This window comes from Colletotrichum destructivum, chromosome 1, assembly GCF_034447905.1.
Source record: "Colletotrichum destructivum chromosome 1, complete sequence".
NCBI classification, from domain to species: domain Eukaryota; kingdom Fungi; phylum Ascomycota; class Sordariomycetes; order Glomerellales; family Glomerellaceae; genus Colletotrichum; species Colletotrichum destructivum.
This window is the reverse complement of record NC_085896.1, coordinates 6,811,918-6,835,920: the sequence shown is the minus strand read 5'-3', so window position 1 is coordinate 6,835,920 and position 24,003 is coordinate 6,811,918. Positions and strand designations below refer to the sequence as shown.

The window sequence follows — 24,003 nt, the reverse complement described above, 5'->3', positions numbered from 1 at the left end:
CTCAGTTTAAATTAATACTTTGAGTGGAAGTAGGTAAGACGTCCAAACTAGGAAACTTCCTATTCAAGACTCAAGGGCGCAACCGATTCTGAATCGCCTAGTCCACCTGTCCATGGAAACAGGGGTCTTCTAACCTCCCCGAAACCAAGCATTCGGTCAAACCCGAAGATTTGTGAGAGATATACGATGTAATATTAAAAGTGTTTGCCATTGTCTCGCAGCTCAGGCGCGTTAGGTCTGTCGTTGTTGACCCGAAGACTCGGCGATGCTTTGACCCCTGCGGGTGGGGCTTTGGTTCTGGACCTGTCTTGTCGCCCCGAACTTGCGGGCTGGATTTCTTTGTAGGTGAGGAGTGGCCGAGAGAGAGCTTTCAAGACGAGTAATTGGCATGGAACTGGATGCTGTCGAGTTTCCCGGTGGGCCATGTTCGTCCTAGTTCGTTGTAATAGTATCAATCTCTGTACAGCTTTACAGCATGTTCTGTCTCGCCTCAAGCCATGGCCATCTACTTCCTAAAAACGAAATCTGGACTCACGGCACATCTGTAACCCCAAGACTGCTTGAGCTATGCGAAACCTATCGTTGAGACCATAGCTAGTTACTACGGTCAGGCTGGCGATCAATGTTGCCTCCACCTCCAACTCCGCCATTTCATTATTGTTGAAGTAGAACGACCGTGCACCAATTCAATCAATTCAGTCTCGCCTCGACAATGACAGCCTCAATTCCATCGCGAAGGCTTTAACGTTGACCACCTCTATTGACCTTCTTACCCTTCTTGGGCCGTATATCGAGCTTAGCCTCTAGTATGGGCTTCACCCACGATTCATCCGCAGGCTCAGATTCTTCGGCGTCTGCTGGTTCAGAGGTGTTGAATATACGGAGCCGGCGGGAGAGTATATGGAAACTGTCCCGGGCTATGAAGGTGACAGATCTTCAGTATGGTCAGCAGCGGCATAACGAATGGGTAAGTGTGGTTGTATTGTGACGGTTTGTCAGGGTGGCCAGCAGGATATGCTCAACCTCCACGAAACATCTCTCCGGCTTGGCACGGGCTGTTAGTGTCATGCTAAGGAGGGGCCCCAGTCCCCGCGGTTTGCCGCCGCGCGCTGGGGCAGATTAGCTAACTCAACCCCCCCACATCCGAAACACCCCCGCATCCGAAACACCCCATTTCTCCTCCTTCACCACCATCACCACCTTTTTTAAACTATCATAACAATTACCATATATAACCAAACAACGCCGTTTTTTCAGAATACCTTCTTCAACCCATCATGAAGCAATAATCCGAAGATGAGCTCCAACGGGCCCTTCTAGAGGTAGCAGCTGGGAAGGGTATCCGGGAAACAGCTCGCGCATGGGGTATACCAGTCGCATCACTTCATCACCGATTCCATGGGCGGCAAAGCAAAAATACTGCCTATACCCATATGCAGCGATTATCCCAAGCCCAGGAGGATTATCTGGCTGGATGGGTTCAAATCCAGGATGCCTTAGGCGCTGGCCCTACCCATCAACAACTAAAGGGCCTGGCAGAGCGTATGCTGGGCGATACCCATGATGCCCATCAACCTCTGGGCAAGAGATGGGTATGCCGGTTCCTGCGGCGAAACCCATCAATTAGGACCCAGCGATCCAGAGCAATCGATGCCCGGCGATGGAAGGCCCATTCTTCCGAGGTTATCCAGGGGTTTTTCCATCCTCTGACCAATATCCCTGCCATCCAGGGAATCCATCCATCCAACCGATGGAATATGGATGAAACTGGCATTATGGAAGGCAGGGGATCTAATGGGCTAGTGCTGGGCTCTGCAGCATCTCAGCATATCCAGAAAAAGCAGCCAGGATCCCGGGCATGGGTATCTATTATCGAGTGTGTGGCTGCCGATGGGAGGTCCCTATGCCCACTGGTTATATATAAGGGCAAGTCAGTCCAGGCCCAGTGGTTCCCATCCAACCTATCTGGATATAAAGGATGGCACTTCACATATACGGATAATGGCTGGACGACTGAAAAAACTGCCCTTGAATGGTTGAAGAAGGTGTTTATCCCAGGCACTATGCCTAGTGAACCAGAGGCAGCCAGACTGCTGGTTTTGGATGGGCATTACAGTCATATATCTACAGACTTCATGTGGGAATGCTTCCAGAACAAGATATATCTACTATATCTACCGCCACACTCCTCTGCTGTCCTCCAGCCACTGGATATATCAGTCTTCAGCCCATTGAAGCATGCCTATCGTAGGGAGGTTGGATATCTAGATGACTGGGTTAATGATTCAACTGTTGCTGGCAAGAGGGCATTTCTGGCCTGTTATATAAGGGCCAGAGATGCAGCCATAACAGCCCAGAACGTTAGAAGTGGCTGGAGGTCAGCTGGACTATGGCCAATATGCATACAGCGGCCTCTATCTAACCCTATGGTAACTAAGGACCAGCAGACCAGCCAGACCAGCCAGCAGACTAACCAGCCTAGCAGCCAACAGTGGGATGAAGTCCTATCTATCGTCCCATGGTCAACCCCTCGTCGGTCTACCGAGCTACGGCATCAACTACGCCAGTTAACCCAGATAGGCAAGGATAGGTTAGATACCTATACTATTCGTCACCTATCTAGAAAGGTGCAAAAGGGGTATGATGACCAGGCATCTAGAGTGGCACTTCTAGAGCACCAGGTCCGCCAGCTAGAGGGCAAGTTAGAGGACCTACGGCAACGCAAGAGGAAAAAGGTCCCCCTATCGCCTAACAGCACCTTTGCCACTATATGGGATATCCGGCGGGCGCAAAGTCCGGATATCGGCAATATGGATAGTCTGGATGAATCCAGTGCATCCGAATTACCCAGTGAGGCCGGAAGTTGCATATGGGTGGGTGGTGGTGGTGGTGAAATAAGTGGTGATAGTGGTGGTGATAGTGGTGGTGATAGTGTTTCGGATGTGGGGGTGTCTCGCAAGTAGGGGGGTTGAGTTATACGCTAATCAAACCCTTAACAACGCACATTTTCCCCTCGACTCGAGCCGACGATTATTCAACCTAACGAGCCGCCGCCGACTTGACGTCGCCTTCCGCAGGCTAGATGAAGTCTTCCTGGTAGGGCAGGAAGCAGAGGTTCCATCTAGCCTCCCGAAGGAGCCGGGCGAACTTCATTCCCGGCGCAAGCGGCACTTCCGGGCCCAAATTGAACACCACCGATCGACTTTTCGACTTCGCTCCCTCAACACCTTTTCCCCTCAAACGATCGAAGACCCCCTCGAAAAGACAAACAGACACTAGGGTTGCTGTGTATAGCCACGGTAATACACGGCTGTGCTTGTTACAGAGCCTAACAGCAAACCCTACAATCTATCCTCACGAGGTTTCGCCCCTTGTGGTTTCCCTCGTGGCGGTATAACCTATCACGATATGCTTCGGACGGCTACTGGGACGTTGTGTAAACCAGCAGCCTGCGGGCTTTGGGTTGAAGGAGAGGAAATACTGGCGGAATCGCGGTTTAGGGACGACCAAAGCACTGTCTCGGGCAAGCCAGCGGCACCCAGAGACAGCTCGAACACATAGTTGCCTCTAGGCACGACTTGGAGGACGATTTGGACTGTATCTAGTAGTAGTTATAGGCCTACGGCTCTCCACGCCACATACCCTTCGGGAGGTCTGCCGCAAGGGCGGTTGCGCTCTTGCCGCCATGGCGTAAAATACAACAACAACAACAACAAAGGGCCTTTATCGGATGTTGGTGATCGATGGGCACGAGAGCCACGTTTCGGCCGTTTTCCAGGCTTTCTGCAAAGAGAAGGACATCATCACAGTCGCTATGCCTCCTCACTCGTCGCATCTGCTCCAGCCACTTGATGTTGGGTGTTTTGGTCCATTGAAGCGGGCGTACGGTCGCGAAATCGAACAGTTCATGAGATCGCATGTGAACCACATTACGAAGACCGAGTTCTTTATAGCCTTCCAGACTGCGGTTTCAAAGGTTTTTACACCATACAACATTAAGGCTGGATTTCAGGGGGCTGGTTTAGTTCCTCTTGACCCAGATAAGGTCATGTCTAAGCTGGATGTGAAGTTATCAACACCTTCACCGACCGGGAGCCTTCCAGCCGCGAACATCCCATGGGCCTCTCAGACGCCACACAACCCAACCGAGGCGACTTCACATACTGATTTTATTAAAAATCGAGTCCGCCGTCACCAAGGGAGCTCTCCAACACCAATCATCTAAGCAGTTGACCAGTTTGCGAAAGGTGCGATGGCGATAATGCACGAGAACGCCCTCCTCAAGGCTGAGAACCGCACCCTTCGAGAGGCAAACATCAGCCTCGCTAAACGTCGTAGGGCAAAGAAAACGAATCTGAGGCAAGGGGGCACACTTACTATCGGCGAGGCACAAGATCTTTTGGACCAAAAAGACGCCAATACACAATTAGAGGAGGAAACGCGTGCGGGTAGTAGCCGCGCGAGGAAGGCGCAACCGCGCGGAAAGCACTGTAGCATCTGCGGAAACATTGGTCACAATGCACGCACTTGTGAGATAAGATAAAGAAGCATCTGGATGATGATGATGATGATATATTTAACGTCCAAAATGATAAGGGACGTGCCGGGCAATACCGACATGGTCTATCCTAATCTAAACTATTCTACAGGTCACCGTCTTCACCTAACGTTCCTGTTCATCGTTCAATGACTCGGGCAGATTTCCGAGAAGAAATTGGTCGCCTCCATCCATTCGCATAGAACGGAGGCTCCCTGTGCAGAGCCTAGCAGAAAATCAATGCTTGCTTTCGCCATACGTTGGCGGAGATGGTGTGGCGTGGCCTTCCGGCCACGCTTGCAGAAGTAAAAGTGTACTGGGCTTTTGCGTCTTCCGCAGCTGCAGTTGAGCAGTGCGTCCTGATGAGCAAATCTTTCGTGATATGCTGCGAAGTCTCCATGGTGGGATCTTGCTGCATACAGCCTTCCCAGCAGATGCCGAGGAAGGCAAAGCTCGGGGGGCTTGGGATGAGGGCTTATCCCAAGGTCGGCATACTGCCGAGGGCAGATTGACGGCCATCTCCTAGCGAAAGCTTGGAAAGCGACTGCTTTGGCCTGTCGTTTCAAGTGCGCCAGTGTGGGCTGTGGCTGTGATTCTGGGGTTTGTTTGCAGGCCTCCTTGGCAAGAGCGTCTGCTTCCTCGTTTCCTGCTATTCCCGTGTGTCCAGGGCACCACCATATGTATACCCTGCCGGGGATCGTCCAGCTTGTCCGCTCTCTCTGTGTCCAAGAGAAGGAGAGCCTACTAAAGGACCTAAACCTAGCCTGGCTGCTTCCAGCGCTCTGGGTATAGAGTCTAGCTGCGACTGCGAGGTTATCGAGGCAGATATGGACATTATCCGCAATGCGGGCCGTGGGAGACCTTATGGCTTCCGACAAAGCCCGATGTACGGCCTGTGCCTCTGCGTCAAAGACCTCCGTCTGGTGACCGAGCGGCTCTGATCCTCGGAAGATCTGCCGTGTGGCCTGGTACCCAACCCAGCCTGCTCCGGCGGCGGTTCTGCTACCGTCCACCATTTGGGAACCGTCAGTATAGACAACGATGTCCCGCTTTGAGAATGTTCCCAATCTGTCTGTAAAGGCGATGGCCAGTTCTTCTTTGGTCTTCCTAGGTTCATAGCCGACCATGCTCAGGGCTGTGTGCCAGTCAGCTAAGCGCTCCCAAAAGAAGCATCTGGAGGTTTAGATTTCGATTAGTTCAAGTAAATTCAAGGCGTTGTGGATGAGTAATTGATTGATTCAATGTGAAGGTCCTGAAAAGTGCACGACTGACCCACATGCACGACTGACCCGACACTTACGTTAGGCAATAGAGGTATTTTAACCCTATTGGTTAACTCAATAGATTCACAACCCCTTATTGGCTCTACCCCGCTCTTGGCGAAAATGGGGTCAAGCAGCACCCGATGGGATAAGAACAACGGTTCTATTATCGACAGCCGCATCAAGTTTGAAAACGGATTGGTGGTCATAGATCCAAACGAGATATCGCTGAACTGTTGCCTGAACCGAGTCTCCCGACTATTTGATTTCTTGACAGACTGTCCTCCTTTTCTCTCTATCAGAATTCCCTTGTCTGTTGAATCATTTGCAGATTCCGGTATCAACGAGGCGAATACATTGCTCTGCAGTGTCACAGCACCAGTTGCAGCCGTGGCTCTGAGGGCCAGGCGTAGTACACTTTGTCAAGTCAGCATGTTTACGACATACTTGAGAAGACGGGAGACCACTAACAACTATGCCCCCCTTTCTCTCAGCACAAAAAAAGCAGCCACCAGCGAAGGCGGTGCTGGCGAGGGAGATGATAGTGATGAAAGTGGTGGCGACCTTCATTTTATCGAGTGGAGTACTTTGGTTAGAGCAAAGAATAAAATAAGAGCTTGTGGTCTTGGATAGTTGTGGCTTACAACTGCCGACATACCAAGTTCGCGCGGTTGAAAAGTGCTGAATATATAGTTCTGCGGGAGACCTTTCTAGGGATATCTCGCTGAGACTTTTGTAGGGATGCTCTTTCGATAAACGACGTTCACGATCGCCGACAAGTAGATATCTGAGAAAAGCCCTCAATCGGTGATTACCGATGAGCCGCTGCCTGCATTTTCCTATTTTGCTGGATCATAGGAACGTGCGAGCAGGCCTAGCATGTACGTAAGGTTTGAAGTCCCCGTAGGACGTGCTTTAAATTCGATGGAGCAGGATCATGTGAGCTTGACTGCAGATGATCCGCACTCGAGATTAGGCAGGTAATCTTATTCTGTGGGCAACCTAATCACAACCCTTTTTTAACTAATGCGGTAGTTTCCAGATTGAGACTTGCCTATTAGGGAAGCAAGAAAGTGACGAAACACAGTGTTAGAATTTTGGTGCCTCAACATTCGAGGTGTTAGTTGGTCTGTGTTGAATGAATTCTTAACCAGCAGGGAGCATCTTAACATCAGAACTCTAATTGATGAAGGAACAACGCACCCGAAGTCTACAGTATTAGTCTCCGTACTAAATCAATGCTTATTTGGCTCAGAGTAGGCAAGTTTCGCCTAGCTGCTGACATAAGAGCGGCTGATAACCGTGTAGGAATAGATCAATCAATTAAGCTTCGCCTAGCAACCATTCCGTGAGATTGAATGCCGTCAGATCTAGACAGTGATATTGTAAGATAGACACGTTGCTCTCTCCGTCCCTATTTACGGATCACATGTCGTCAACCTGACTATATAAGTCAGCATACCCACTTTCGGACACCCCCCACATGCGGACACCCCAAAAATGAAGGCATCTCCAGCATCACCACTATTTTCAATTAATCACTGCCCTCTTCTAGATGCCACCACAATACAGTCTTCAGCTTCACTAGGTAATTCAGACTCGCTGGATTCACCTGCAGTATCCTCTTTTTCACCAGCTTCAACCTGCGCCTTCTGCACGTCTGAGATAGTGGCGAACTTGGTGTTAGGATCCAGCTGGACTGCCTTCCTTTTCCTCACTGCAGTATTGGTTACTTGGGCCTGCAGAAGCTCCAGCTTGTGATGTGCAGTTGCCAGCTCATATGCCTGCTCGCTGAAGCCTTTTTTTACCTTCCTAAATAGAAGGCGTTGAGTAGAGGCATCATTATCCAGCTCTGTGAATAGTTTCTGTCGGAACATTAGCTGTCCGGCCGCCGGCCGGATGACTCGTGTGCCCGGAAGGCTACATATCGGCCTCTAACGGCCGTGGCAATAACCTCCCTTTGTATTCCACACACTAAGCAATATCATAAGTAGACCAATATAACGAGTCTTCGTTGCTTCACCTCGCCGTATATACGGATACCTGGTATAGTTACCAACACTGATCAGTGGTTGGTTTAACCACTGCAGATTAGCAAGGGATATCAGAAGAGACGACGAAGACGGTACCATTAGGCCTTCCCCGTAAGGACAGCGCATATCGTCTAAATCGTGCTAATGAGTCTATCGCGAACCTATTTAACCTGTTTCGGCCAGGTTGCCTAAAGGACCTCGCGATACCCTCAAATCTTCGGAAGAAGTAAACGCAGCTATCTAATAGCTGGTGAGTTGCCTAGCCAGAAGAGCGTCCATCACGCAACCCTCGATCACCGCAGACTTCCGCCCGGTTAACCCAACAACAACCTCGCCTCTCCCTCTATTTTTCTCTTTACTTTTCGACCACTTCTTCGCACAACACCCTCTCTTTTATTCTCTTTTCCCTACAAAACAACAACCGCGATTATCCCACTTTCGCCATCAATAACCCTCTCTTCGCAACGTCGAGAAACCTCGTACTTCATCACCTTTTCTCCTACAAATTGGTTTTCATCTTTCTCGTCGAATTACCCCTCTTTTGTGATACTTTCTTGCGAGTCAAGGTTATTGACAGCTTTGAGTCAAGCCAACTAAGTTTTCTGTCGAGTTGAACACTATTTTTCACAACACCTGCCTTCCGCGAGTCAAGAACCCGTCTATCAAACAACAACAAACCTCAGCCTAGGAGAAACGCCTGTGATCGAGGTGTAGTTAGACTGGTACACTGTTGCAATAACTACGATGAGCAACAACGGGACTCAAGAGCCCGAAGGCAACCCGGATACAAGCACGGCAAGCGCAACCAACACAACAACTACCACCTAGGGGATACCAATACCTCAGAAATTCCTCCCCCACGTCAACCCAGCCCTATGGGACAATGTTGCAAACATCGATATCGCTGGTAGTGGCGAGATCCCACAGAAAGACCTCTCTACCTTCATCCTCTGGCACCTTGCCATATACCAACAAGAAGACCTATTAGGCAGGGACCTCTGGAGTGCTGCCCAGAGAGACTTTGAGGGATGGTCCGAGGGGCACCTCAAAGAAGTACAACCTATCGTTGTGAGGCTCCTCCGGGACTTCTTATTATATCGTGGTGTTTATATACCCCTCGACGGCGCATTGATCAGCCGAAATATCGCCCAAGCCCTACAACAAGAAAACTACCACTTTTGGAGCGACCAAGAGGTCAATGCAGCGGCAGCAAGAAGTGCTATTTTCCGGCAACGCACAGATTACCGAGATTTCCTCGTCAACTTGCAAGAGCTGCCAGAAACAACGATTCAGCGCATCCAACAACAACGTGAAAGGCCACAGCAACCTCGCGATATCAGCGTACGCGATACCCCCTCAAGCAACTACACCCCCCTTTCGGAGCAACCAACAACAACAGCAACGACGGGATATCCACCTCCGGCAACCCAGCCAGCTGCCCCATCAGTCACCACTCTGACTGACCCTCTGCAATCAAAGCAACTAACCGACCTCATGAAGTTGTATACAGAGGAGATGAAATACAGTGGTGAAAAGTACGATATCTTTGACACGAAGCTACGCCGTTTCGGAGACAACTGCTATAAAGTCGGGATACCCCAATCGAGAGCAGCAGCTGCCTTCTCAATCATGCTGAAGGGCAAGGCAGCAACCCACTACTTTCGCGAAATCTGCGATAAGGCAACTGGCGATATCCCCAGAGACCTCCCCACCATCGTGCGCCTCATGAAACAACACTTCGAGACCGAAGAGAGCCGCCAGGCGTATCTTTCAGAATGGCGAGACATCGCCTTGATAAAGGTTATCCAACAGCACCCAGGAAAGACCAAATTGGAGGCCTTCGAGATAATGCTCGAAAAACTCGCCACGTTGCAAGAAGCCTTATCATCGTCAAGTCAAGCTGAATTTTCACTTCGCGAGCAGGTTATCAACGCCTGCCGCGATGTGAGGGAGTGTGAGCTCAGCCTCTTCAACCCAGCAGCAACGTACGAAGGCGTCTGCAACCAACTTCGCACAGCGATTTCTACTGCAACAAGGTTGCAAGCAACAGGAGCTTATCAGACCTATCAGGCTGAAGGTGACCAATTCTGGACCGACCGGAGATATAACGGCAACGGTCGGAACAACCGCTTCCCGAGACAACAAGGAGGATATCGTAGCAGCAGCCAGCGACCACATCCCACGACATCTACGCCACATTCAGCCACAGTGCCGTTGAAGAAGTGCTACGTCTGCGGTCAGCCCGGCTGCTGGTCAACGAAACACTCGAAGGAGGACCGCCAACAGGCATACAACCGCTTCAAAAGCAATAAGCTTGTGAAAGACTCCTCAGGAGGACGATATTATCACTTCTTGGCCCAGTATGAGGGATGCGAAGAGCTCGATAGCAATATCGATGATAATGAGGACAACGAGGATATCCAATATTACCTCCAGCTCTACGATCAGACACACTCAAGTCCTCTAGCTCAAGATAACAACAACGACGATAGCCAATTCTTTGTCAGTTATTTCGGCACAACCGTTGACGGCAACACCCTCACATCCATCCTAGCCGACCAGTCAATTCGTCACGGGATAACAAAGGAGGCTATCAAGGGCCAACAACCGGAATCGCAGGGCATATTCACCCTCGAAGGGAGATACTCGTCAACAACCTTCCAGGGTATAATGCCAGACACAGGGGCCTCGAACTACTCTACTGCTGGCCACCCTCAATATATGGCATTGAACAAAATCGACCCCTCGATAACGTTGGATACCTCCACTGCCGGCGAGGCCAACATTCGCTTCGGCAGCGGCGATCCGATCGCATCAATTGGGACAGCAGATGTTCCGTCCCCCTTCGGCATTATCCGATTTCACGTTGTTCCCGTGAACACTCCTTTCCTCCTCAACTTCTCTCTCGCCTAATTTTTCTTGGCATCCGCTGTTAGTGAATCAGGTGATGAACCACTAGAATCCTTAACAGCCGAAAACTCTTCACTTCTCTGCTCCGGAGCCCTTCCGCGATGGCCTCACAGCCTCCGGCGGGCATCGGACCGCTGCCGGCCTCACCGGCCGGCCCCGATCGGGGCTCTGGGCCACCTCCAGAGCCAACCTCTCCACCAAGGGCTAAACGCCGCCGCAATACCGAGACTCAGCCACTCCGGCCCAGTCTCGCGGGAAGCCAGCCTAACACCTTCAATCCAGCCCCCCCAACGGCAAAGGGGACTCCGATCTCAACTCCAGCCACTGGTAGGACCGCCACTGGCTCTGTCTTGTCCGCCCTGGACGAGGAGGCCAGGCACTATGAGGCCCGCAAGGACGTCTTCTTAACCATCGCGCAGTCTGTTGATAATGTCGTCTCCAGCTTTGAGGGCCCCAGGAAGCAGATCGCGAAAGAGGCTACGGCCTATGTGATCCAAGCCCTAAAGAAGCTCATCAACAAGGAACATGCTCCGCCACTGAGCCGGAGCTGGGCCGCCGTCACGGCCTCGGCACCAGGTACAGCTCCAGACCCCCACCGGGCTCCGACCCGCCCGCAGGCCAGACCCCAGACAAGATCCCAGGCCCCACCCCAGCCCCAACCTCAACCGAAAGAGGACCTCCGGGTCTTCGCCCGCATCCCGGAGGAGGGCCTGTCGGCTGCCCGAAAGAACGCTCCCTTTGCCCTCCGCCAGACAGTTTGCCGAACCTTCGACCTCCAACTGGCAGATATCCCTCATATCTACCACATTGCGACCGGATACTCACTGAGGCCGTCAAACAAGCAGATCCAGCAAGGCCTCCTCGCGGACAAGCAAAAACTAGCGGGCTGCTTAGGGGCTTACAAGATAGAGACCCCGATAAAGTGGTTTACCTACGTCGTCCCGCGCTGCCCAGCCAAACTGTGGAGCGTTGATGGGGACGCCCTGGACCCAGCCACCTTGATCGAAGACGAGGTCTTTGCCCAGACAAGACTGAAGCCCACCCGGGCCCGGCAATCCCGCCTTGGGCCGAACCCCATTACGAACGAAGTCTCTTGGGTCATCTCATTCCTAACAGAGGTACAGCCCTTCAGACTGTTCAACCAAAGCAGCAGGTCCCAACTCATTCAGAAGAGGAAGACGCTCATCAGACACGACCCCGGCTGCCAGGGCTACCACTCAAACAGCTACTGCAACCGACAGCCGCTCTGCAACAACTGCAGCAGACCTTCAGACTCGCACGAGACTGGGCCCTGTACAGCTAAACCGAAGTGTGCGAACTGTTGCGGCCCGTTCCAGGCTAGCCACAAGAATTGCCCAGCTAGGCCTATGACGATGAACGGCATCCCTGCCCTCCCAGACCGGAAGGAGCGGGCTCGGATCCGCAAGGTTGGACAGAAGGCCTATGACGCCCTCTATGAGGCCGGCCTAAGCGCCTCTCGGAACAGCACCCAACAGCCTGGGGATCTCCCTCCCACCGACCAGGATCAACCGCCCGGCTCCAAGCGGCCACGCAAAAGGACACCTTCCGAGAGCTCAATTGTGTGCCTCGGGGACAGGGACACCGATAGTAGCAGCATGAGTGAGGATGAGCCCGAGGATGCCGAGGGTCCTCCCCAGACTAACCAGACTAACCGCGCTATCCTACCTCTCTTGAGCAGGAGTCAGAGGGTAGCCCAGAAACCGGATTACAACGTTGCTAATGCCTACACCCACCTGGAACTCGACTCGGAGACGTAGGCCGAAGCAGGCCTCTCCACAGGTGCTACGCATAGCTCAGTGCAACGTAGGGAAGCAGTCGCCAGCACATACAGCTTTCCTGGAGCTCTGCTGGGCTGAGCTGATCGACATTATACTGGTCCAGGAACCCTGGATAGGCTATGTTGACAAAATGCAAATCAACACACACCCAGGGTTCGATTCCTACGTCCCAGTGGATTCCTGGAAGGACAGGGAGACCAGACCTAGGGTAATGACCTACATACGGAAAGGGAGGAAGTGGAAGGCCCAGCAGCAGAGGCCCGCACAGACAAGGGACATCTTATGGATCACAGTTAACAACGAAATTACTGTGGTTAACGTATACAGGCAACCAGGAGATCCCCACAGTCACACGACCACAACCCTCCTAGGATACAGGCCGCCAGAAAGAGTCCTTGTGGCAGGGGACGTGAACGCTCATCACTACTCCTGGGAGCCCGGATCGAGGAACAGGAATAGGGGGGACGACATAGCAGACTGGGCAGATGGCCACGGCCTGTCTTTCATCGGCGAGACAGGGACTGCGACCCATGCCCAAGGCCATGTACTTGACCTTACCTTCTCGAACATTCCGCTCGCACACGCAGTGGTCAGCCCACACCTTCACCCAGGGGCCGATCATCAAGCAATTGTCTCAACAATCCCGCTTCATAGGCACCGACAACAACAGACAGATCAACCACGGTCACTATCAGTCCCAGACTCGGCCCTACCCCGGTTTAGAGACCTGATCAGAGCAGGAGTCTTAGTCTTACCTACCCTCCAGAACGCACCTACCCCTGCCGAGTTGGACACCCAAGCGGAACGACTAGTCGACCTTCTCTCCACGGCTGTCCAGGCTGTAGGAAAGAATCGAGGAAAGCATGGGAAGGGGGCCCCTTGGTGGACACAAGAGTGCGCAGAAGCCCACCGAACGTACCGCGAGGCCTGCTGCCGACAAGCCCAAGAACTAGAGCAGACCCCACGTCTCGCTACCCTCGAAGAGCAGAAGGTCTTCTTGAGTACAGTCAGGAAAGCTAAGCGGGCCTACTGGGCTGCTAAGATCGAAGGAGTTACCTCGGACCAAGAACTCTACAAGATTATGGGCTGGCGAAAGGCTAGCCTAGGGCTCAAAGCCCCCCCTCTGGTAGTGGAGGGCCAGACGATCAACGACACTCAGGCTAAGGCCCAGGCACTCCGAAGAGCCCTCCTACAGAGGTTCAGTGCACAGGATGACCTGCCCGGAGACCCGTTCGACGTCCCTACGGTCTCTCGACGACGGATACCCTGGCATGATGCCATCAGTAAAGAAGAGCTGAGGGAGGCTACCCTGACAAAGACCACGACCCCTGGCATCGACGGGATCACAACACGGCTGCTTCAGGCTTGCTGGAACCTTGTATCCGAGCCTGTCAGACAACTGTTCCAGGCCTGCATACAGACGGGTTACTTCCCCCAGCCTTTCCGCAGAGCAGAGGTCGCTATGATCCAGAAAGTAGGGAAAGCAGACTTCTCAAAAGCCGGATCTTGGCGGCCAATAGCCCTGCTATCTTGTCTTGGGAAAGGTCTCGAGAGGCTGATAGCCAGAAGAATGTCCTACCTTACCATCCTAGAAGGGGTGACCAGCCCACAACAAATAGGGGCTCTACTTGGCAGGTCAGCGGTTGACCTAACCACCTGCCTCGCCCACGACATCGAAATGGCCCTTGACAAAGGGCTCACAGCTACATTGGTGACGATGGACGTCCAAGGGGCTTTTGACTCTGTCCTTCGGAACCGGCTGATTGTCCGGCTACGCCAACAAGGCTGGCCTCACAGCCTGGCCAAACTGATATTCCACTTTGCTTCAAACCGAACAGCCAGAGTCAGGCTGGAGGACGCAACAACAGAGGACTTCCCCCTGGCTTGCGGGCTGCCCCAGGGCTCCCCGCTGTCTCCTATTCTCTTCCTGCTTTACATCGCAGACATCTTAGCAGAAGACCCGAAGCTTCGGTTCGGGTACGCAGACGACATCGGCCTTCTGGCTATGGGCCCTTCCCTTGAGAGTAATGCTGCGAGCCTCGGCCAAGAGATCACACGTATCCTCGACTGGGGAACGGAGAACAAGGTCGCTTTTGACCCAAAGAAGTCCGAGGCTATCCACTTCACAAGGAAACATAATCAGCAAAGAGATCTGCCAGAGATCAAGGCGAGACACCTTAGAATCGTAGCATCAACGAAGCCCATACGTTGGCTAGGGGTCTGGTTCGACAAGAGGCTTTCTTTCCGACACCATGTTGAAACAAAGCTGGCTGCGGCGACGAAGGCGGCCCAACATCTTAGACACCTGACAAACACAAAAGGCGGGCTCCCAGCCGCTGCTGTACGCAAGGCTGTGATCTCCTGCGTCCTGCCAATCGCCCTCTACGGGGCTGAGACCTGGTATGGAGGCATGACCAAGCCAGCCCCTGGCAGAGCCATCGATAGCGGCCGCAATGTTTCTCTCCCGATAGATGAAGTCACTACAGGCCAGAAGGGTCTTGCAATCAAGCTCGAAAGGGTCATCACGACGGCAGCAAGGGCTATCCTGCCGGCCTGGAAAACAACCCCAACGCGCAGCCTCCTTAGGGATGCTGGACTACCACCAAGCAAGGTGGCTCTAGAAGGAGTCCGCCTACGCTTTGCAGCACGTCTAAAGAAGGTCGATCTACAACACCCTCTTGTCCCGAGGCTCTCCCAACGAGGGCGGCAGCAGACGAAGCTCCAACGGACTGCAGACCTTGCACCAAAATGCCCGAGACCAGCACTCATCCAACCGCAGCACCTCCCAGGCTCACAAGACCTCATAGTCCTGCAGACTAAGAAAGAAGCAGCCAAAGCTTTCCAGGCCTGGCTAAAGACCGTACCAGACAGCCACATGGTTGTCTTTTCCGATGGCTCCAAAGCGACGAACGGAGCCACAGGATATGGGTTTGTCATCTACCGCAGCAACAGGCGCGTGGCCCAGGGCTGCGGCCGACTCGGTCTAGCAGAGGTGTTCGACGCTGAGGCTGAAGGGGCGAGGATAGGACTCCGGCGGGCCCTCTTAACCTCCCAAGGCCAACCCATACACATCTGCATCGACAACACCAGTGTCATCCAAGGAATACGGGGCGAGGCCCCAGACACCTCGCAAGCAGCGGTTCTCGAGATCCAAGCTGCTGCTAGGATATACAACATCCACACCCACTGGGCGCCAGGGCACGAGGGGATTAAGGGCAACGAAGAGGCGGACCGGCTAGCCAAGGAGGGCACAGCGCTGCCAGTCCCGCTAGGCCAACTAGCTACACTCTCCGGGATCAAGAGGCTTGGTAGAGAACGATTGCGAAACCAGTACAGACAGTGGTGGGGTAAAGAGGCGACAGAACGCTACACCCAGCTTGGACTGAGCTTACACTTCTCCTGCCCTCCCGAACTCGCCCTACCACGGAGCACCCTTCACCACCTCTTAGCGGCCCGGTCGGGCCACGGGGACTTTGAACACTATCACCGACGCTTTAACCACACCGAAGCTTTGCTAACCTGCTCCTGCGGGGAGGCAAAGGAAGTAGATCATCTGGTCTACTGCCCAGCGACCCTGGCGAGGAGGCAGCAGTGGCCCACCCTCTACCCAACTGGTCCGCTCGACCCCATAGGACCTATGGGGTCTCTTGAACGATACTTCAAGGGACTAATGACTGACCCAAAAGGCTTTGAGGCCTTCCTGCACGTGACAAACTTCTTCCGGAAGATCTGTCCACGCTACTAGGGAACGGGCTTCGGCACGGGATCTAGACAGCCAACTCAACCCCTAAAGGGAAATAGACGGGAAGCAATGAAACTGGGGAACCAGCGGGAACCAGGGACAGATAGAAGGCATAGTAGCCATCAGGCAGGATTTGGAGGACGAAAGGAAGGGCGATGTATGAAGTACATAGTCCTAGCCCACGGCTCTCCACGCCACATACCCTTCGGGAGGTCTGCGACAAGGGTTCCAACCTTGCCGCCATGGCGTTAAATACAACAACAACAACAACAACAACTCCTTTCCTCCTCTGTTTACGAGACATGGACGAGATGGGCGTTAAATTCGACAATATCGACAACATCCTCCAACAAGGGGATAGGATCGTCCCTATTATCCGCAAATGGGGGCACCCTTGGTGGCTGTTGTCACAAGAGCAAAACCTGGCCTACAACCATCTGACAGACGTCGAGCTACGCCGCCTCCATCGCCGATTCGGACACCCCTCTGTTCAACGGCTGTATCGGGTGTTATCACAGGCTGGCAACGACGTCGAAATCGCAGCTATCGAGCACTTGACGAAATACTGCCATCACTGCCAACTCCTCGGCCGGGCCCCCTATCGCTTCAAATTCACCCTTCGCGACGATCATCACTTCAACTACGAGATAGTGGTCGATGTGATGTATCTCGAAGGCAACAAGCCCGTACTTCACGTGGTTGATACTGCAACAACCTTCCAAGCAGCCCGATTTCTCAAAGACGTCTCCGCCAAGCACACGTGGGAAGCCCTACGGTTGTGTTGGATTGATGTCTACCAAGGGCAGCGTTGCCGGTAAAGCAAATCAATCAATCAACTTAACCAACTTGATCAATGAAACTTGAGGCTGTCCTTCCGCTAGCCAATCAACATTGAGACTAAATTTGATTGATTGCTTTAACAGCAACGCTGACCAAGGGCCCCCTGATTGGATAACAACAGACGCTGGCCGCAACTTCCATGCCCAAGAATTCAGACAATCGGCCAGGTCAATGGGAATATCCATCAAGGAGGTCCCCGTGGAGGCCCATAACAGCATAGGAAAGGTCGAGAGATATCACGCAGCCCTCCGCCGGGCATATGAGATTATCCGGGCCGAATCGCCTTCAACACCGCCAGAGGCAGCCCTACAATCGGCCCTCAAGGCCATCAACGATACAGCAGGCCCGGAAGGCATAGTGCCCACTTTACTGGTCTTCGGGGCATATCCAAGAATGACCGAGGAATCACCCCCATCACCAGATATCACCGCGCGGGCTGAAGCGATTCGGAAGGCAACCAGGGAAGTGCAAAAGCTCTACGCGCAACGACAAATAGCCGATGGGCTCGCGACGCGGAATGGGCCTATCACAACGAGTACTTTGGACCTCCCTTTGCAATCGCTGGTCCGCGTATGGCGCGAAAGCAACGGCTGGCAAGGGCCCTATCGCCTGATCGCCGTTGACGGCGAGAGGTGCACCCTCGAGCTCCCTCACGGCCCAGTCAATTTCCGGTCAACAGCAGTCAAACCCTACCACCGCGATGGAGATACGCCGGAAGAGCCCCATCAGAGCTAAGTAAGGATTCCTTTACTGAGATAGAGATTGCTGGTACCTCTGGCACACCCAAAATCTGTAGAGATTGGAAGTACTAGAGATCTATTGGTTAACTCAAAGGGTTTCCAGGCCCTTATTGGCTCCACCCCGCCCTTGGCGAAAATGGCGTCCATCCGCACCCGATGGGATATGCAGGCTAGCGGTACAGACCGTCTACTGAAAACCTCCAGTAGTCTAGTGACAGAATCCTTGCATGCTTCTATGCGAGTCATGGACATAACCCATCCAGAATGGTCGGACTGTACTTAAACAGGCCAGCCTGTCATTTCCACCTGGCCCTAGCTCTGTAACACTTATTAGGATAGCACTAGGCCCACAAGCCGGTGGTGATTCCATCCACTCTTTAGCACAAACAGACACTCTTTTCTGCTCACTCATATATGCATATTCCGCTGGCCACCCTGACAAACCGTCAGTTATGAGCCCAGTCGACTCTAGCGACTGTCATCTTGATTGATCCCTTCAGCCAAGAGGCAAGGATTTGTCACTCAGACAACGTCAATCGATCAAGTGCGTTGCAACTCTTGGGACTATTCAGTCTCCTTTGGCCAGCGCCAATCCTGCAGCCACAAAGGCCAGGATCTTCAGCTTCAACGGAAGCAACAACTCTGCCTCTCTATAGGCAATCGATCAATCCTAACGATATCGATACAATTCCACAAGGCTACAATTGCCTCCTCCTCAACCATGGAGTCATCTAAGGTCACTCAGAAGCTGACTTCTGACGCTGACTGGACCAAATGGTACGGAAACCTCAAGCTGGTGGCTAGGATCCATGAGGTCTGGAACTATATAGATCCAGACCAACAATTGGTGAACATCAGGCCCCGTCTTACTGAACCAAGCCCTGAAGCCGAAAACTTCACCAACGAGCTTGCCTTGGCTAAGGCCAGACATGCCGATCGAATGGAAGACTACAAAAGGGCTAACAAAGGCATCATTGCCGTCCTTTCCTGGGTCACCTCCACAGTCGAGGCCCAGTACATCAACCACGTCAGTGGTAAAGAGAGTCTCAGAGAAATGATCATCGCTCTCAGAGACGAGCTTGCCCCGGACAACTACGCGAGGCAACAACTCATTCTTCGTCGCTACCAAGCTCACATGGGCTCAATCAAGCGATCCAAGCTGTCTGATTGGCTCAGCAACTATATTGACATCATGGATGAGGTCGTTGACGTTGGACTTCCAGCGCTTCTTGACCCAACCACTCAAGTTGCTGACTTCCTTAAGGCAGTCGAGCCACTTGCTCCTAGCTACTACACAACTGCTACCTTCTCCTTCAACCAGAACAGCATAAAGAAGCCTCCTAAGGCAGGAGAGAAATGTGCTGGAATTCAACAAGCCAACTTCTTTCGTCAATGGGTCAGGTCTTTCCATCCTGACTGGCTCTTTAGAGACGCCAAAGCATCCAGCTTCGCCACTTGGCAAGGAGAAGATGAGAAGGGCAATCCAACAGAGTCGCGAGGGAAAAGAAACGAGATACTGGTTCCCAAGTGTCCTGCATGCCTTGGTCCTATAAAACACTGGGTCATTGACTGCCCTCACTTTAACCCGGGGAAGAGGAAGCCTAATTACGACCCAAACCATCCTCAGAACAAGAAGGCTATAGAACGGGGTCAGGTCTGGCTTAAGAAGAACCCAAGGGCACAGGAGCGACTCAACAACGCCAAAATCTCCTCGTCAGCCTCGTCAGACAAGCCGGCTACTCAATCTTCCTCTCCAACGTACAAGGAGAACTCAGGTCAAAGTTCCTCCTACTTCAACCAAGAGCAGTCAGACTCCGATAGGGACACCGAACACAGCTCTGATTCCTCATCCTTCTATGCTGCCCCAAACAGCGCTCCAGCAATAAGTCTATATGCTGGTTTTCCACTCCGGAACAGTGTTATCGTCGACTCTGGGACTGGATTCCACATCTGCAACGATCGCTCTAGAATGAAGGATCTAGACTTCAGCCAGTCAACAGAGTTCACTACTGGAGGAGGAAGAATGACAGCTATCGCTCGCGGGACTATGAAGATCCGCCCTAACCAAGGTGGTCTCAGGAAGAAAGGGTTTATCGTACGGGATGCCTGGTATTGCCCAGACTACCCTGTAACCCTCATTGGAGCTGAGCCCCTGAAGGAGAAAGGCCCAGCGCAGCCGCCAAAGCAAATAAAGCAAATCGGCCCTCATATTTGTTAATTTGCCTCATCGCCGCTAGATCCTTGCTTATTTGGCCCTGTTGATAAATCCATCAAATTAAAGGCACGTGACTGCTTGTATTGCCTGATTAGGAAACAACTGAAGCTAAGCACAGGTCTCTAGAGATGTCACGGATGAACTACAAATCCATCGATCCCTGACATTGGTAGAACCCCTCTCTTCAGCCAGTTCTTCGTCAGCTGCAGTCGCTCTATACTCTCTGCCTTCATCGAGAGTCTCTGCGACGTCAGCGTTAGTTTCGCTGCACTGAAGGCTCGCTCACAGTCTGACGCCATGGCTGGGATCGCAAAGACGTCAAGGGCTAATTTACTCAACCGAGGGTACTGAGCCTGACGGTCTAGCCACCATCGCGCAGGGTCATCTGTCTCCTCTGGGGCTTGCCTGAGGTACGAGTGAAGCTCGTCAGACGTCGCCCTTGCTTCCTGACTACGACGACTTCTCAGCCACTGTCTGAAGTGGCTGTCTTCTTGGGAAGATGGGGCCAATGAGGAGGCTGACGAAGACGCTAGTGATACGACTGACACATCGTCATCCTTATACCACTTATTGAAGAAGCGCTCCAGCCCCTTTTCCGCACTCCGTACCCATGCCTCTTGGCCATCTCTACCCCATACTTCCTTGAGGTAATTGAAGCCAAAGTAGGGATGGAGAATAATTGAAGCAGCAAAGAGGGGTGACTCAGCAAGAGCTGAGTAATACTTGTTCAGCTTCTGCCAAGCCAGCTCAATAGAGGTCCGAAGATTCACCTGGCACCCCTTCCGAAGACGACGGAACTGCGAAGTGGCTTCAGCCCTTCGCCGGGCCCAGTCAACCTCCACGTGATCCGGAAGAGAGCTCTCGTTGAAGGATCGCCGAGCTGAAGACCTCAGACTACGACTGTTGCGAGTAGGGAGTTGCCGATCCTCCTCCTCCTCATCTTCCTCATCCTCCTGTACAACAATAGGAGCAATCTCGTGATTGTAGTAATTCTTCCACTCCTCGAGGTGTTCAAGGATATACTCCATGCCAGTAATCACCTCCCAAAGGCGTCCATGACCGTCTCCCTTGCCCCATCCCTCCGTTCGTTTTGTCTGGAAAAAGAGGGGCTCCAGGAGGCTCTTGACCTCAACGAGAACAAGCCAATCCTCATCCGTCAAGTGATCAGAGATAGGAATTTGGAGGGATTCCTCGTCGTCGTTGAGACCTGAAAGGTAAGCCCGGATCTCATGCCTCTTCTCGACTGCCCTCTCGATCATTAAGTAGGTCGAATTCCACCTGGTATCATTGTTGAGGATTAACTGTAGCTCTGACGAGCTTCTGTTGAAGAGACAGTAATCAGAACCACCATCAACCTCCTTTGCGACCTTCTTGAAGCGTTCTGACCGTTGTGGAGAGGCGCGGATGAATCTCACGATGTTCCGAAGCTTGCCCACAGGCCCGGTCTTCCTCCAAAGTTTGAGATCTTCCTCATCGCGATGGACTGTCTGGTAGAATTCCGACTCAGCCTCAAAGGTCTCGAAGTCGCTGCCGAAGAGGAGGGACTTGGCCACAAGATTGAGGATGTGACCGTAACAACGCATTCGATGTGCTTTGCAGTCACGTGAAGTCATCCTGGGGTTTATCCGTGGGTAGAAGGAGGCCAAGCAAGTGTCGTTATTCGTAGCGTTGTCGCAGATCACTACTCCCATACGGCTGACTAAGCCCCAATCCCTCACAGTATCTTCGAGGGTGGTCGCAAGGTTGACACCAGATTGGTTTCCTTGTTGCTGAGTGAAGGCGAGGAGGCGCGATTGGTGCTTCCCCTTCGAGTCAAGGAAGTGAGAAGTGACAGCCATAAAAGCATAAATATTCGGCGATGTCCATAGGTCGAAAGAGAGATGAATCCTTGTAGAGGCTTCGCGGAGTTCAGCCTTGACTGTTGCTCTGCCTCGACTCCATATAGTCTCAAGGTGGTCAGCCATTGAGGTTTTACCCCATGGCACCTGAGCGAATAGATCGACGTTGTGGAAGCGAAGGAGGCGCTGGAGGAAGGTATCGTCGAAGTGGTTGAAAGGAAGGTCTTGACCAACAATCGTAGCAAGGGCGAGATCCCTAATAATAGCGACCTTCGATCGAGGGATACTCGAAGTGGTGAGGCGGGGACGTTGCGAGGGGGGTGGTGTGGCTGTCTCGTCGGAAGAGGGGTCATCCCTGTGCCCATCAATGGGGTCACAAGGGCTAATATGATGAACCCTTTATGAGATTAGTAAGTTGCGAATAGCTTCACGACAATAAAGACTTACCGACGTAGATGCTCTTGAGCAGAGCTGGTGGCGACTGCGGAGAAGAATTCGGGCCGCCCCTTTTCGTCACATCGTTGGCAACACCAGTAGGCTGGCCCAGCTTCGTTGTTGCGACTGAGTTCGACAAGGAAGACTCCATAAGCCCGTACCCAAGTTGTACGGCCTCTTCCACCCTTACGGGCCAGCTGCTCCTCAATGACGAATCGCCGATTCCCCCATAGGATAGGTTGAAGGTCGGAGATGGAGGGATTCGAAGGGAGGGTGGCGGCGCGACTGGTAGCAACTTGGGCTGAGACCCTAGTTGGTGGCTGTCCTAATCTGGTAAGGGCAGTCGCATTGAGAGGTTCTGACATCTACGAATAGCCTTATCAGTAGACTGTACGATAGACAGAAAAAAACATTACCTTGTATGTATGGCAGAGGTGGTAACAGCAACAGGTAGTGACCACAAGGGGATCAAGTAGGAGCTGGGAAGGTAAGGTTGGATAAAGCTAATAATAGAAATACAGCCATTCAAATGGGAAAAACGAACGCCTTATATCGTCAGCGAAGGTTAAGGAAAGAAATTACCGATCAGTAAAGGGATGAAGGGGCTGGTGGGTGAAGTATGGAGGGTGAGGTATATGACAGAGGGAGACTGAAATCCAGCACGCTCATTGGTCAAAGCACCTTAGTCAGAAGTCAAATCAATCAATCCAAATCGGGGGGGTTGGCTTACTTATTTGGGTGGTCTGAATAGCTTCATTTGCTTGACTTAGTTGGACTTTGCGTTGTTGGCGTTGCTTTGGCGGCTGCGCTGGAAAGGCCTGATCTTCACGGTTCGCCATCCAGGACTTGAGACCAGAACAGGAGAGATCCTGTACCACACACCTTGGAAACATGGTCAATATCTCCTGGAGTACCACAACCATGACTCAGCTATTGCTCAAGCCTCATCCTTTAATAACAATGACACCTTGACATCAGCCCCAGAAAATGTAAGCTCCGATAGGCATGTTAGCTTCGTTCTTTCAGACGCCCAGCCTGCAGCCAAGCGAGGTCAACCTAATTCTAGGGATCCCCTTACGCCCTCCAATGCAGAGGCCATGATCTGGCACGAACGTCTCGGCCATCCAAGTGCGAAAGCTCTCGAGCATCTGCTCAAGACCAGCCGGGGAATCAAGATTCAGGGGGTGACGACCATCGAATGCGAGGCTTGCAGCACAGGCAAGGCGATTCGCCAAATCTCAAGAAGGAAGCCTGACCACAACCCGACCGCCCCAGGAGATTACGTCTCCATAGACTTCTTCACACTGAGAAGGACATACAACGGGGAGAAGAACGTCCTGCTCATACGTGACGAATGGAGTGGATTTACATGGGTTCGATTCCTTAAGTCTCGTAAGGAGGGACTCCAGGCTATCATCCAGATGGCCACATTTCTCGAGCAACAATACCACTTCAAACTCTCGATCCTTCGCCTTGATTGGGAAACAGCTCTTCGAAATGCCTTCGACTTGTGGGCAGCAGATAACGGCAAGCTTATTGAGAGGTCTGCAGCCTATACTGGGGCTCAAAATCCAGCAGAGAAGGCTGGCGAGATCCTCTTCAAGATCACCAGGGCCCTACGATATCAATCACGATTCCCAGAGGAATTAGCC

At 52.5% G+C, this 24,003-nt stretch overlaps 2 protein-coding genes across 2 annotated transcripts; one reads left to right on the top strand and one right to left on the bottom strand.

The window, feature by feature from the left end:
* Positions 1-5,894: 5,894 nt before the first annotated feature.
* CDEST_02051 (uncharacterized protein) lies at positions 5,895-6,471 on the bottom strand. The gene is made up of 2 exons (XM_062918210.1): positions 6,271-6,471; positions 5,895-6,216 (listed from the first exon to the last, which is right to left on the bottom strand). Exons 1-2 carry the CDS (start codon positions 6,367-6,369, stop codon positions 6,121-6,123), a joined length of 195 nt encoding a protein of 64 aa, XP_062774261.1. The 5' UTR covers positions 6,370-6,471; the 3' UTR covers positions 5,895-6,120.
* A 2,990-nt stretch (positions 6,472-9,461) lies between these two features.
* CDEST_02050 (uncharacterized protein) lies at positions 9,462-10,745 on the top strand (the record flags this gene model as incomplete). Its single annotated transcript, XM_062918209.1, has 1 exon — positions 9,462-10,745. The coding sequence occupies one exon, from the start codon at positions 9,462-9,464 to the stop codon at positions 10,743-10,745; it is 1,284 nt and encodes a 427-aa protein (XP_062774260.1).
* Positions 10,746-24,003: the final 13,258 nt, after the last annotated feature.